The following is a 12815-nucleotide window of genomic DNA, read 5'->3' as shown; positions in this document are numbered from 1 at the left end:
TTGGGGAGGGTATTATTTCTTACAGATAAAGAAAGACAGAGACGCAAAAAACCCAAATTATTTGAGCAAGGTCAGTCCATATTAAGCAGTTTTGTCCAAGAAATTCTCCAGGCAAGAACACTGGAGTGGGTTGCCATTCCCTTCTCCAGGGGATCTTCCCCACCCAGGGATCAAACCTGGGTTCTCCGGCATTGCAGGTGGATTCTTTACTGTCTGAGCCACCAAGGGAGCCCTAGGTAGAGCTGGGATCTTGTAACTCCAAGTCTGTATGTTTTCCAATATAACCATAGCCTGCACCATCTGATCCAAACTGGAACTTAGACTAACAAATGAAGTTGGTGAAATGCAGAACTGATAATCTGATTAAATGTCTCCCTTCCCCAAATCAGGGGCTCTATTGAAGTAAGGGAGAATCATCTAGAACTAAACTTACAGAGTAAGAATTTAGGGATCCATATATTTTATTTTCTTCTAAATTTGAGTCAGAGTCTAAAAGAACAGCATGTGCTGATGGAATTGTACTAACTAGGACTATCTACAGTAAGTTACAGCTTTTGGACAGTTTTCTGTGCCAGTGACCTAGAAACTATTTCAAAACCTATTTTTGTTTCTTAGGGGCTGAAATTTCAGTAAAACAGTCCAGCCAACTGTGACCCAGAGTCTTCAAATTTAGAAGTTAATCTCCAAAGAAAGGGAATATTAATTTTTATTGTGACAAAGAATAACCTTCTGATAGCCCAATTATAAGAAGAAATAACTAACTCTGCAATGCCACACTTTCAAATACTTGCAATTTATAGCATGAAGATGCAAGAGAATTAGGCTAGCAATTATCCTTGAACCTCCAAAGAGGAATTCGGCTATGGACACACATACGGAGTAAGCATTCTGCAACACTAATATTGCATACCATATCATTTTTCAAGGGATACAACTTTAAAAAGAGAAAAAGAAAACAGTTGAAATTTGCTGAAATATATTTACTCATAAAACAAATATATGTATACATTAATTTGCAATGATTCTGGCAAATAAGAAAATTACTCACTTATGTTTTTTAAATCTCAGGAGTATACTTACTATTGCACATTTCAGGCTGGAATTATCCTTGGTCAGTCAGTGCTTACTATTAAGTTGATCCTTAGACTAATTGAACATGAAAATATAACTCAGAATTAAAACAAAGGGCTTCCCTAGTGACTTAGATGGTAAAGAATCTGTCTGCAGTGCAGGAGACCCAAGTTTGATCCCTGGGTTGGGAAGATCTGGAGAAGGGTATGGCAACCCACTCCAGTATTCTTGCCTGGAGAATCCCATGGACTGAAGAGCCTGGCGGGCTACAGTCCATGGGGTCACAAAGAGTTGACATGACTGTGTGACTAACACTTTCAGAAAACCAAACCAAACCTTTAGGGAAAAGAAAAGGGGAGAAGAATCTAGGCAATATCCCTAAAAAGAGTGATTCCTAAGCAGATACAGTGACAGCGTAATCCCGGTGTGAGTTCTTCTATCTTCACACATTTTTCATTTTAGAAATGCTTCCAAAGATGGGGGAAAGGACACAAAGGAACACACGTTGAAGAGCTCAGTTAACACCTGCAAGACATCTCTGACACACTAGGGAACCAGGTACTGAAGAGCCTTGTCGAACACCATCAAGCAGGGCATTTTACAGCTCCAGGGCTTGAGTTTACAAATGGTCCTGCAACCACTGATCTCCTAACTTGAATGAAAAGCATGCAGCAGACAGCAGCATTGAAGACATCGTTGTTCCAATAAGAAACCGTGGATTACCAGTGATAAAGTGGTATTTTGGAAACTTCTGTTCACCTTTCTCACAGCATCTCCACAGTGTAAAACACTTCATAGGCTTCCCAGGTGGTGCAAGTGGTAAGGAACCCGTCTGCCAATGCAGGATACGTAAGAGATGTGGGTTTCATCCCTCCAGGTTTGACCCCTGAAGGAGGGCATAGCAACCCACTCCAGTATTCTTGCCTAGAGGATCCCATGGGCAGAGGAGCCTGGCAGGCTACACTCCATAACGTTGCAAAGAGTCAGACATAACTGAAGGGACTTAGCACACACACAAAACACTTTATAGATAAAGTCCATCATTTGATGCGGATCTTTTTTTGGTTTGTTTGTTTTTAGAAGTAAAAAGATTTCTCACTTAAAATGTTTGTCAGGGGAAGATGATAGTTGGACTTCCCTGGTGGTCCAGTGGTTAAGAATCCACAAAGCAAGTATCCTCCAATTAAAAAAAAAAAAAAAAAGAATCTGCCTGCCAGTGCAGAGGACGTGGGTTTGATCCCTGGTCTGGGAAGATTTCACATTCTATGGGGCAGCTAAGCCCGTGTGCCACAAATACTGAGCCTGCACTCTAGAGCCCACGCTCTACCACAAGAGAAGCCGCTGCAACGAGAAGTCCGCACTGTAACTAGAGAGTAGCCCCCCCACCACTTGCTGCAACCAGAGAAAGCCCATGCGCAGCCAAAAATAAAAATAACACCCTGGGCTTATGACAGTATCAGCCTACAAGAGCAGGCTGATTTTGGTTAATATTGTCAATATTTTGGTTAATATTGTTTTGGTTAATTATTAAAATACACAGAACACAATGTGAAGCTTATCTTTATGCATCTAGCATCAAATACTTTTTTAAAATCAACTTTTATTGAAGTATAGTTGATTTATGATGCGTTAGTTTCTGCTGTATGGCAAAGTTAATCAGTTATACATATTATCTGTCCACTCTTTTTTAGATTCTAAATAGAATGGAATTTGGGTCATAGATCATTACAGAGTACTGAGTAGAGCTCCCTGTGCTATACAGTCGGTTCTTATTAGCTATCTATGTTATTAATGGATATAGTAGGGTGTATACGTCAATCACAATCTCCCAGTTTATCCCTCCCTTCACCCTCCCCCTTGGTAACCATAAGTTCGCTTCTACATCTGTGACTCTATTTCTGTTTTATAAATAGCTTCATTCATACCATTTTTAAGATTCCACATATAATTGATACCATATATGTCTTTCTCTGTCCAACTTATTTTACTCAGTATGACAATCTCTGGGTCCATGCACATGTTGCTGCAAATGGCATTATTTCATTCTTTTTATGGCTGAGTGCTATTCCATTGTGTGTATGCATGTATATGTGTATATATATGTGGTTGGCACAGTGGTAAAGAATCCGCTTGCCAATGCAGGAGACACAGGAGACATGGGTTCAATCCCTGGGTCAGGAAGACTCCCTGGAGAAAGAAAGGTAACCCACTCCGGTGTTCTTGCCTAGAGAATTCCATGGACAGAGGGGCTTGGGGGGCTGCAGTCCATGGGGTCACAAAGAGTTGGACAGGACTGAGTATGCACACGCACGCATGCACACGCATGCACGCACACACACATATATACATTTTCTTTTTTATCCACTCCTCTGTCCATGGACATTTAGGTTGCTTCCACATACTGGCTATTGTAAATAGTACTGCAATGAACACTGAAGTACATGTGTCTTTTCGAATTATGGTTTTCTCTGGATACATATTCAGGAGTGAAATTGCTGGATCATACGCTAGGTCTGTTTCTAGTTCTTTAAAGAACCTCCATACTGTTCTCCATAGTGGCTGTACCAATTTCCATCCCCACCAACGTGTAGGAGGGTTCCCTTTCCCCCATACTCTCTCCAGCATTTATTGTTTGTAGATTTTTTGATGATGGCCATTCTGACCAATGTGAGGTGATACCTCATTGTAATTTTTATTTGCACTTATTTGATAATTACAGATGTTGAGCATCTTTTCATATGCCTCTTGGCCATTTGTATGTCTTCTTTGGAGAAATGTCTGTTTAGATCTTCTGCTCATTTTTTGATTGGGTTGTTTAATAGTGAGATGCATGAGCTGTTGGTATATTTTGGAGATTAATCCCTTGTCAATCACTTCATTTGCAAATACTTTCTCCCACTCGGTGGGTTGTCTTTCCATTTTATTTATGATTTCCTTCACTGTGCAAAGTTTAAGTTTAATTAGGTCCCATTTGTTTATTTTTGTTTTTACTTTCATTACTTTAGGCTGCTGCTGCTGCTAAGTTGCTTCAGTTGTGTCCAACTCTGTGCTACCCCATAGACGGCAGCCCACCAGGCTCCCCCGCCCCTGGGATTCTCCAGGCAAGAACACTGGAGTGGGTTGCCATTTCCTTCTCCAATGCATGAAAGTGAAAAGTGAAAGTGAAGTCGCTCAGTCGTGTCCGACTTTTAGCGACCCCGTGGACTGCAGCCCACCAGGCTCCTCTGTCCCTGGGGTTTTCCAGGCAAGAGTACTGGAGTGGGGTGCCATTGCCTTCTCCGATTACTCTAGGAGGTGGATCAAAAAAGATCTTGCTGTAATTTATTTCAGAGCATTCTGCCTCTCTTTTCCTTAAGAGTTCTGTAGTGTCGGGTCTTACATTTAGGTCTTTAATTCATTTTGAGGTTATTTTCGTGTGTGGTGACAGAGAATGCTCTAACGTGTATTTTTAAACAACATTAGAATGGTCTGTGGCGGGTGTGGGGATGGAGACCGCAAGAGTAAGGGATGGTGTACTTGAGCTAAGAGTGGTAAAGTGGGTTCGCACAGCAGTTCTGCCCTTCACACCTGAGGGACCACAGTCACTGAGTCCTTCCTCGTCTTTTACCCTCCCTAGATGACTTCTAATGGCACACTGTCTCTAAAATTCTTAGTATTTATTAAAGTTTATTTTTCAGGCTTCATTCAAATGATTCATGAAAATGCTAGAATAGAACTAGGACACTGGACTTCCAGGGTTTAGACTACTTACTACCTGCTTATTCAGCGGAACTCAAATACTTTTTGGAACAGAGACATGTAAAGAAGGTAAACACAATGCAGCAATGCCAAAAACCATAATTGCATTCTGAATAGGAGGCAACAAACTATTTTTCCAATTGCAAAAGGTCAATACATTTAATGCCATTAGTTTCCGGAAAATGACAGGTAATTTTGTGGTAGTTCTATCAATCCAAACTAATAACTGCCTAATTAACAACCATCCCCTATTATGATCCAAAAGTGACGGAGGGCTTAAATAATACAGAATAGCATAAATTCAAAGTGAACATTTAGAATAGGAAATAAAACTAAAGATGAGGCTATAAAATGAATCAGGAATGTGGTCCTAATAAATCACCATAATGACTAATATTAGAATCATTTCTGATGGAACTCCCATCTGGCATTAAACTTGACAGCGTCCAATGTGGAAGAGGAATTCTACTTGATCAACTACATAATTCATAGAGAACATAAGATGGAAGCAAAGTTCAGCAGAAATGCAGTTTTTTGTGGCTGTAAAAAGCACTCACAGATCTTCATACAGAAGAACTGTACCAACAGCATCCTCAATAACTTTCTTTAGAATAGATGCAGTGGTTAATACAGTGCTAGTCCTAGAGACAATTCAAACCCCAAGATGATGGCACCATGATTGAGGAGAGGGCGGCATGACGGCACAATGGTTAGAAGAGACCCCAGTCCTATACTGTCTGACTTCAAACCCCAGCTCTGCCAGTTAATAGCTGTGGGACCTGGGACATTGTTCCAACCTGCCTCAGGTGAGTCAGTTGCCCTAACTGTGAGGTGCAGCTACAAGAGCAATCTGCCGAGAATTGAGTTAAGCAGCACTGCATTGTGTTACTATTTGTTAACAAAGAGCTCAGTAAAAGCAGTTGTGGTGGAAACTGCCTTCATTCTATTCCATAGCTAGTTCTATCCAACCCAAAGAGCCCTAGGGAGATTTGAGAGTACTGCTGTCCAAGAGAAGTTTCTGCAAACACTGCCATCCAAGGACTTCCCTGTGGCTAGTGACTTTCCAAGGTCCAGTGGCTAGGACTCTGCGCTCCCAGTGCAGGGAGCACAGGTCAAGCCCTGGTCAGGGAACTAGAGCCCACAGGCAAAACTAAAGATCTCGTGTGCCATAGCTGAGACCTGGCACAGCGGAAAAAAAGTGCTGTCCATAACAGCCTCTTGTGGCTAATGAGCACTAGAAATGTGGCTAGTTTTGTTTTTAAACGTACAGTGCATTTGAGTTTCAGGCTCGGATAACTGTGCTAATGAAGGATTGGATTTCTACTTTAATTTAAATGAATTTGAGCAGCCACAATGATGAGTGGCTACGACACTAGACACATACACAGAAAATCTCCATTGTGGCAGAAAGTTTGGACAGTGCCAATCTAAAACAGCTTCCAAGCAACACTGTGAATACGGTTATCAGCTAAGTTTTCTGATGACTGTTAGACAACAAGGAACTCCAGACTGTATTCCCTGACATCTAACTAGAACATGACCAAACCTCTGTTGCCCAGTGAGTGGAGACCCCTAATGCCTGACGTGGAGCTGTCTGTTCATGATGTAAAGTGAAGAGAACAAACGCATGAAGGACTGGACAAAATGCCAGCTACCAGCTCTTTGAAGGACGCCAAGGAAGTATCCACAGCAAGGCTGAGATCCTCCCTAGAAAACTGTTTTGAATCAACTTCAGAGCCCAGAGGAATGGGCTTGATCCCAAAGTTCCACTTCATCTAGCACAGCTGGGATTGTCTCAGTTTGAACAATTTTAAAGGGTGCTTTAGCCAGTGCTGGCCTCTTTTCTTCTCCCCAGTGTTCCATTAACTTTGAGAAATGCTACTTCCTGGTATACCCTCCAAAATAAACTACTAGGAAAAGGTAAACTGAGATGATAAAAGAAGCTGTAGTAGGCATCCCCGATAAAAGTGAGTAACAATTGCTGAAATTAATAGAATGACTTAGTATAAATCATGTAATATAAAGGAAAAATAAAGGGAAAGTAATTGATAACAAAGTGCGTATTTCAGTACGTGAGTGCCCAGGCACAGGCATACTAGAAGAAACAATGAAGTCATCAGTGCCCACTGACAGGGTTATGTGGGGGACTCAACTATCATCACTAGCACTGCTGTCAAGAATAAGATTTTTAGGAAGAGGTAAAGTTCCTGGTCAAGTTTTGAACAAAATAAAGAGTGCTGTGCTTAGTCACTCAGTCGTGTCTGACTCTTTTTGACCCCATGGACTGCAGCCCACCAGGCTCTTTGCCTGTCTGACCTTAAGTAACTGACCAATTACTCAACCCTCACAGTGTCAGTGTCCTCATCTTACACGGAACATAAGGATGATCATAAGGATTAAATGATAGTGAAGTTGCTCAGTTGGGTCCAACTCTTTGTGACCCTGTGGACTGTGTCCATGGGATTCTCCAGGCAAGAATACTGGAGCGGGTTGCCATTTCCTTCTCCAGGGGATCTTCCCAACCCAGGGACCGAACCCAGGTCTCCAGCATTGTAGGCAGACGCTTTATCATCTGAGTCACCAGGGAAGTCTCAGGATTAAATGAGATGAGGCTTTAAAGTGACCTATACAGTTGGGAGGTGCTTAATCATAGTAGTTATTATCACTCTTGGGCTTCCCAGGTGGCACTAGTGGTAAAGAACCCACCTGTCAATGCAGGAGACCTAAGAGATGTGGGTTCGCTCGCTGGGTCAGGAAGATCCCTTGGGAAGGGCGTGGCAACCCACTCCAGTATTCTTGCCTGGAGAATCCCACTGACAGAGGAGCCTGGTGGACTACAGTCCATGGAGTTGCAGAGTTGAACATGACTGAAGTGATTTAGCAACAGTAGCATTATCACTCTTAAATCCCTAAGCAATTCACCCAAATTAGTGTCAGAACATTTATAAGGCAAACACAAATAAAACTTGATACACATATTACATGGGGTTTCAAAAAAAGCTCTTTGCTTTTTTGAACAGCCAACTGGAACCTATTTTTTAAAAATCTTAAATTAAAAGAAAAACAATGATAAATAAGAAAATAGATTGTGATTAAGAGATTATAAATATATTTATTGGTAATATTATTGAATACTGAATGCAGAGAACAGAATACAAAGAAATCATCACTTAAAGGGAAACATTAATCTTTAAAAATGCAATATATTTACATATATGTTAACCAATTTTGCACATCTGTTTAGAGTTACAAACAAATACAAAGCTAATTCCAAAGCTTTTAATCTGAAGTGTTCTCCATTTTAACGTCCACTGCTTTTTGCTGTATTTACACCAAGTATGATTAATTTTGTTTGCAGCTAATCTAAAAGCAAGAGGCTATGAGCTGACCCTGAGGCAGTCAGGTAAATCAGGAACTTCAGAACAGCTCTTTAAGACAGGATAAAGTCACATGAAAGAAGATGCCTCAAACCTAGATATATAAAACGCAGAAGAGAAAATACTAAGAAGCAAAAGGAATCACAGAAATACCAATTCTATTCTAAATTATAATTTCTAATTCTAGCAACAATTCAATTAGCAGTAGCTTAGAGGACTATGTTCTAAAAAATAAAACCAATAGTTCTTTCACCACAATTTTCTGACTACACCTAATGAATAATTATCAAGTCTTCATATCTTTTTTTTAATAACCCAATAATATGATATAAACATAGCAGAATCATTAACAAGAGGCCTTCAAACACACTGCAGAAAGCTGAAATACAGTTTGGGGGCCAGATTTCAATTTACATAATATTACCATTGATAAAGACACCTGGTACAATACTGTTCAGCACTGTTAACTCAGAAATGCTCCACCCATTCTTTCCATCAGGGAACAACTGACATGGATGGGATTGTTATGACAATTCTAACAGGGCCTCTAAAGAGGATTGCACATAAAATGAAAAAATTATGAACTATGATATAATCATGACAACACAGCTAGCTTATAGAACTGAATTTTTCACCATAATAATGGTACTACAGAATTACAGTGACATTAAACATCAGAAATATTTATTCCTGCTAACTACTGAGTAGAAAAAGTCTTCCAACTGTATTTTTGATGAATAGGATATCTTTGAAATAAACACTAGGGGGAAATTAAAAGTTCCTCAATTGAAAATTCTCAAGTTCATTTTTCACAGATATTAACAACAAGCAAAGCAGCTTACAAAAAAAATCAAACTTACCTTAAAAACAAATAAATATAAGATCAAATCAATCTTTTTTGAGGAAAATATAGCTCCTTTTCAAAAGTTCTGTTTGGTTTGTGACTAGACTTGAAAATATTAAAATAAACCAAAGAGATCCCTTGAAAATATGAAAATAAACCAAACAGATCCCAACAATACTGATTTGCGCTACAAGATCTGAAAAAAGCGCTTCAGGTTTTAAGCTGAAGGTTTCATTTCCCCATACCCTACTATTCCCCAGAGAAAGTAAATAGCAAAAAGCAGCTCTTGCAAAAAATACACAAAAACAAAACAAAAATACCAACCACAACTAATCATATAAAACAAACTTTAAACATTTCACTCTAGTTGGTCTTATGTTGGGTAAGGTTTCTGTAGCAAGGATTTCCTAGTCTCATCCTCTATCTCGCATTCATTAGTCAATGCCACATTGTTATCAAACAAGGCTATGCAGAGCCTTTCCTAAGAAGTCAGGCTGAGCTGGAGGTAGCTTTAGGACAGCATCCTTGACTACAGTATGTAGTTAGTTCAAACATACAGGTTGTTCTTCTAAAAGGATTACAGTGTGTAAAAATGCAAAAAGAAACAAAAGTACAGCCCTCACTGCTCTGCACTAAGAGATTTTGATAAACAGAACGAACACTGGAAGCCAGGACACTGGCATCTGTCTCCTCTCCCGTGAGCTCCTCTAATGTACCAGTTCAGGCTGGTTTTCCACGAAAGGCAGCACCCCACTTACATAGTAGGCAATGCCAAGAGACAGCAGAGCGATGACAAAGATCAAGAGCAGCACCCTCCAGAAGCCCAGATCCTCTACAAACTCCTGCCACGTGGTGCGGAAGCTGGACAGAACCCCCTCACCCTGCTGCAGGTTGGGATTGAGGAGGGAATGGCTTTCCATGGCACTGTGAGAGAAGCAAAGAGAAAGAAGGGCATGAAACAACACATCACCCATTTCAAAAACAAAAAACCACAGAAACTGCATTGTTTAAGAAGACCAACCTTAAAATATACATTGACAAGAAGAAAACTGACATATATATTCTAACCCATTTATGTACCGATTTAAATACCCATTTATGTACCAATTTAAATATCTTCAAGTATTTGCACAATTTACCTTGAACCATAAATTGCTAAACAATAATGATTATGTTCCTTGTTTAAGTATCTAGAAGAGTCAAAGTTAGAAGCTCCAATACTTTGGCTATCTGATACAAAGAGCTGATTCATCGGGAAAGACCTTTATGCTAGCAAGATTGAGGGCTGCAGGAAAAGGGGGCAACAGAGGATGAGATGGTTAGATGGCATCATCAACTCAACGGACATGAGTCTGAGCAAACTGCAGGAGATGGTGAAGGACAGGGAAGCTGGCATGCCACAGTCCATGGGGTTGCAGAGTTGGACACAACTGAACAACAACAAAAACATCCCAACCGTGAAGCAGAAGTCTTAAAAGTGAAAGTGAAGTAGCTCAGTCGAGTCTGACTCTCTGCGACCCCGTGGACGTAGTCTGCCAGGCTCGTCCCTCCATGGGATTCTCAAGGCAAGAATACTGGAGTGGGTTGCCATTTCCTTCTCCAGGGGATCTTCCAGACCCAGGGATCAAATCCGGGTCTCCTGTATCGCAGGCAGATGCTTTAACCTCTGAGCCACCAGGGAAGAAGTCTTGAACAGTGTGTGAATCTTAAAGGTGGATTTTTATCAATTTAGTTCAATAATCTGACCAATGAAGGAATTCCTTCTTTAAACTGAAATACTCTAATAATGGATGCTTACTCTGTTGTACACTTGGACAGGGCTAGCCATTAGTGATTCCTCTTAATAGCTTCCTCCCACTAGTTTTAGCTTTATCTTGTACAATAACACAAAATAAGTTTACTTCTCTTCTGTATAAAGGCTGAGTCTAGTTGAAAATAAGGTAGTACAAGTACCATAAAAACTATGTAAGTGAGAACAAGACTGCTACAAATAGAGTATATCTGACACTGGTATTCGAGAGGCTGCACTGTGATGAGTTCGAAGCTCCAAGAGATTAGCACCCACAATTATGTCACAACATGCAGGACCAATAACAGGGTATCATTTAGATTAAAGCCACAATGACCATAATCATAGGTATCAACTAGTGATTGCTGTTATTCTTCTTTCTAAACTTCTTTTCATATTCTTCTGATCATCTTGGGACAGAACAATGGAAACAGCACAAAACAAGATCTTAAGAGTCTGGTTCATCATGCACAGTTGACAGGTTTTTTTGGTAAGTTACAATTTTACTTTATTCACCGACACTGTTAACCACAGACCTTTCAGCCTTTCCTGGCATTAGTGTCTTTTCCAATCCTAGGAAAATGACTTTGTAAAGGGCCAGTCTGTTTGCCATCCAAACTTTTTTTATATGATAAAAAATGTTTATCTTCTGAATAGGAGAAGACATTTTCAATGGGAATTTATAACAATACAAAAATTTGAAGAAAACTCTAGCAAGTTCAAAGATAAGATTAGAACTCTGAGAAGTTCAGGAGACGTTAATTTTTTTTTTTTTTTTGGCTCACTTCTCTATTTATTAAATAACCACATGTGGAGAGGCACAAAGCACTTAAGTTTTATATGACTACAAAGTTATCACAAATCCCAAACTTCTTAGCCACAGATATTTCACTTACTCTGTTTAAAAAAAAGGCTTTTAAAACATCTGAGTTAGCTTGATACACAGAGACCCTGAACTACATATTTTTAAATGCTTGTACTTCCTGCTCTAATAATGTCTTCATTTTGACTTACATGAAATTTACTGACTACATCTGATTCAAAATGCTCTCATACTTAAAGGTGTTAGATATACAGGTATCCCCCACTTTTTGAAAGTTCACTTTATGCCACCTCACTTTTAAGAAACATCTACTATACTACCTATATTTGCTAATTAAAAGAAATCCCAAGAGGATTTTTGCTTTTATAGGAAGAAAGGCATAAAGCAAAACAGTGTTCAGCATTTGTCTTGCAGCAAGACTGGCACCGCCCAGCTCCTTCCCCAGGAACCTCACAGCATCTCGGTGTCCAGCTGCCCAGCCCTGAACGGTGCTTGGAGCACCTGTGTTTTATCTCAGTTTCTTTTGTGCGTCTGTTAGTAAGATGAGTCCTAAGGTTCTTCACTTTATGCCATCTCGACTTAAGTAAAAGTTCCCTAGGAACATTCTACTTTTGGATAGTGGGGGTGGGGTGGGGACCTATAAAATGAGACTCCAGTCGCGCCTTCTCTAAGAGCTCATGAAGTTCTGACACTCAGAACTGTCTATCGTGACTTGATCCAATGAAATATTTTCCACTATCTAGGAAATGTGTGATTCTAGTATGATGGTCTGTGTGTACAATGTTTAATTTTTTTGTACACTGCGTCTACACCGTCTCTGTCAGCCCATACCTAACATAAAAAGGAACTAAATTAAACTTAGGTTAAATGGTGTAGGGAAATATTTTTCATCAACTTGATTTATAGGCCCTTAAGAAGTTATGCTATGTTTTAGGGAATTATAAGGGAACAGGAAAATACTAAATACATTCAAAGTCTTGCTTTATCTCCTGTTCTAGAAAAGGCTAATCATCACATAGCTATGCCACAATGCCATGTACTAGCCAACACCTTTAAGCTTCCCCCTCACTTTAAGTTGACGTAATTCATGTACCATAAAATTCATCTTTCTAAAGTACATGATTTAGTGTTATTTAGAAAATTCACAAAGCTGCAGAACCACCTCCACTGTCT

At 39.8% G+C, this 12815-nt stretch overlaps 1 protein-coding gene across 2 annotated transcripts in view; it reads right to left on the bottom strand.

The window, feature by feature from the left end:
* Positions 1-7901: 7901 nt before the first annotated feature.
* ANKRD46 (ankyrin repeat domain 46) overlaps positions 7902-12815 on the bottom strand; it is a 41966-nt gene continuing 37052 nt past the window's right edge. The window contains exons 5-6 of one of the 2 annotated variants that reach the window (XM_010863517.1): positions 9789-9954; positions 7902-8280 (exon numbers count right to left, since the gene is read on the bottom strand). In XM_010863517.1, coding sequence (XP_010861819.1) covers positions 8275-8280; positions 9789-9954 — 172 coding nt within the window. In that variant the 3' untranslated portion in view covers positions 7902-8274. Of the gene's footprint in view, positions 9955-12815 lie in introns of both variants that reach the window. The other variant, XM_010863516.1, reaches the window with a different exon arrangement.

Source organism: Bison bison, unplaced genomic scaffold (assembly GCF_000754665.1).
Source record: "Bison bison bison isolate TAMUID 2011002044 unplaced genomic scaffold, Bison_UMD1.0 scf7180017864491, whole genome shotgun sequence".
Lineage (NCBI taxonomy): Eukaryota > Metazoa > Chordata > Mammalia > Artiodactyla > Bovidae > Bison > Bison bison.
The sequence above is the reverse complement of the archived record's forward strand: the minus strand, read 5'-3'. Positions and strand labels throughout refer to the sequence as shown.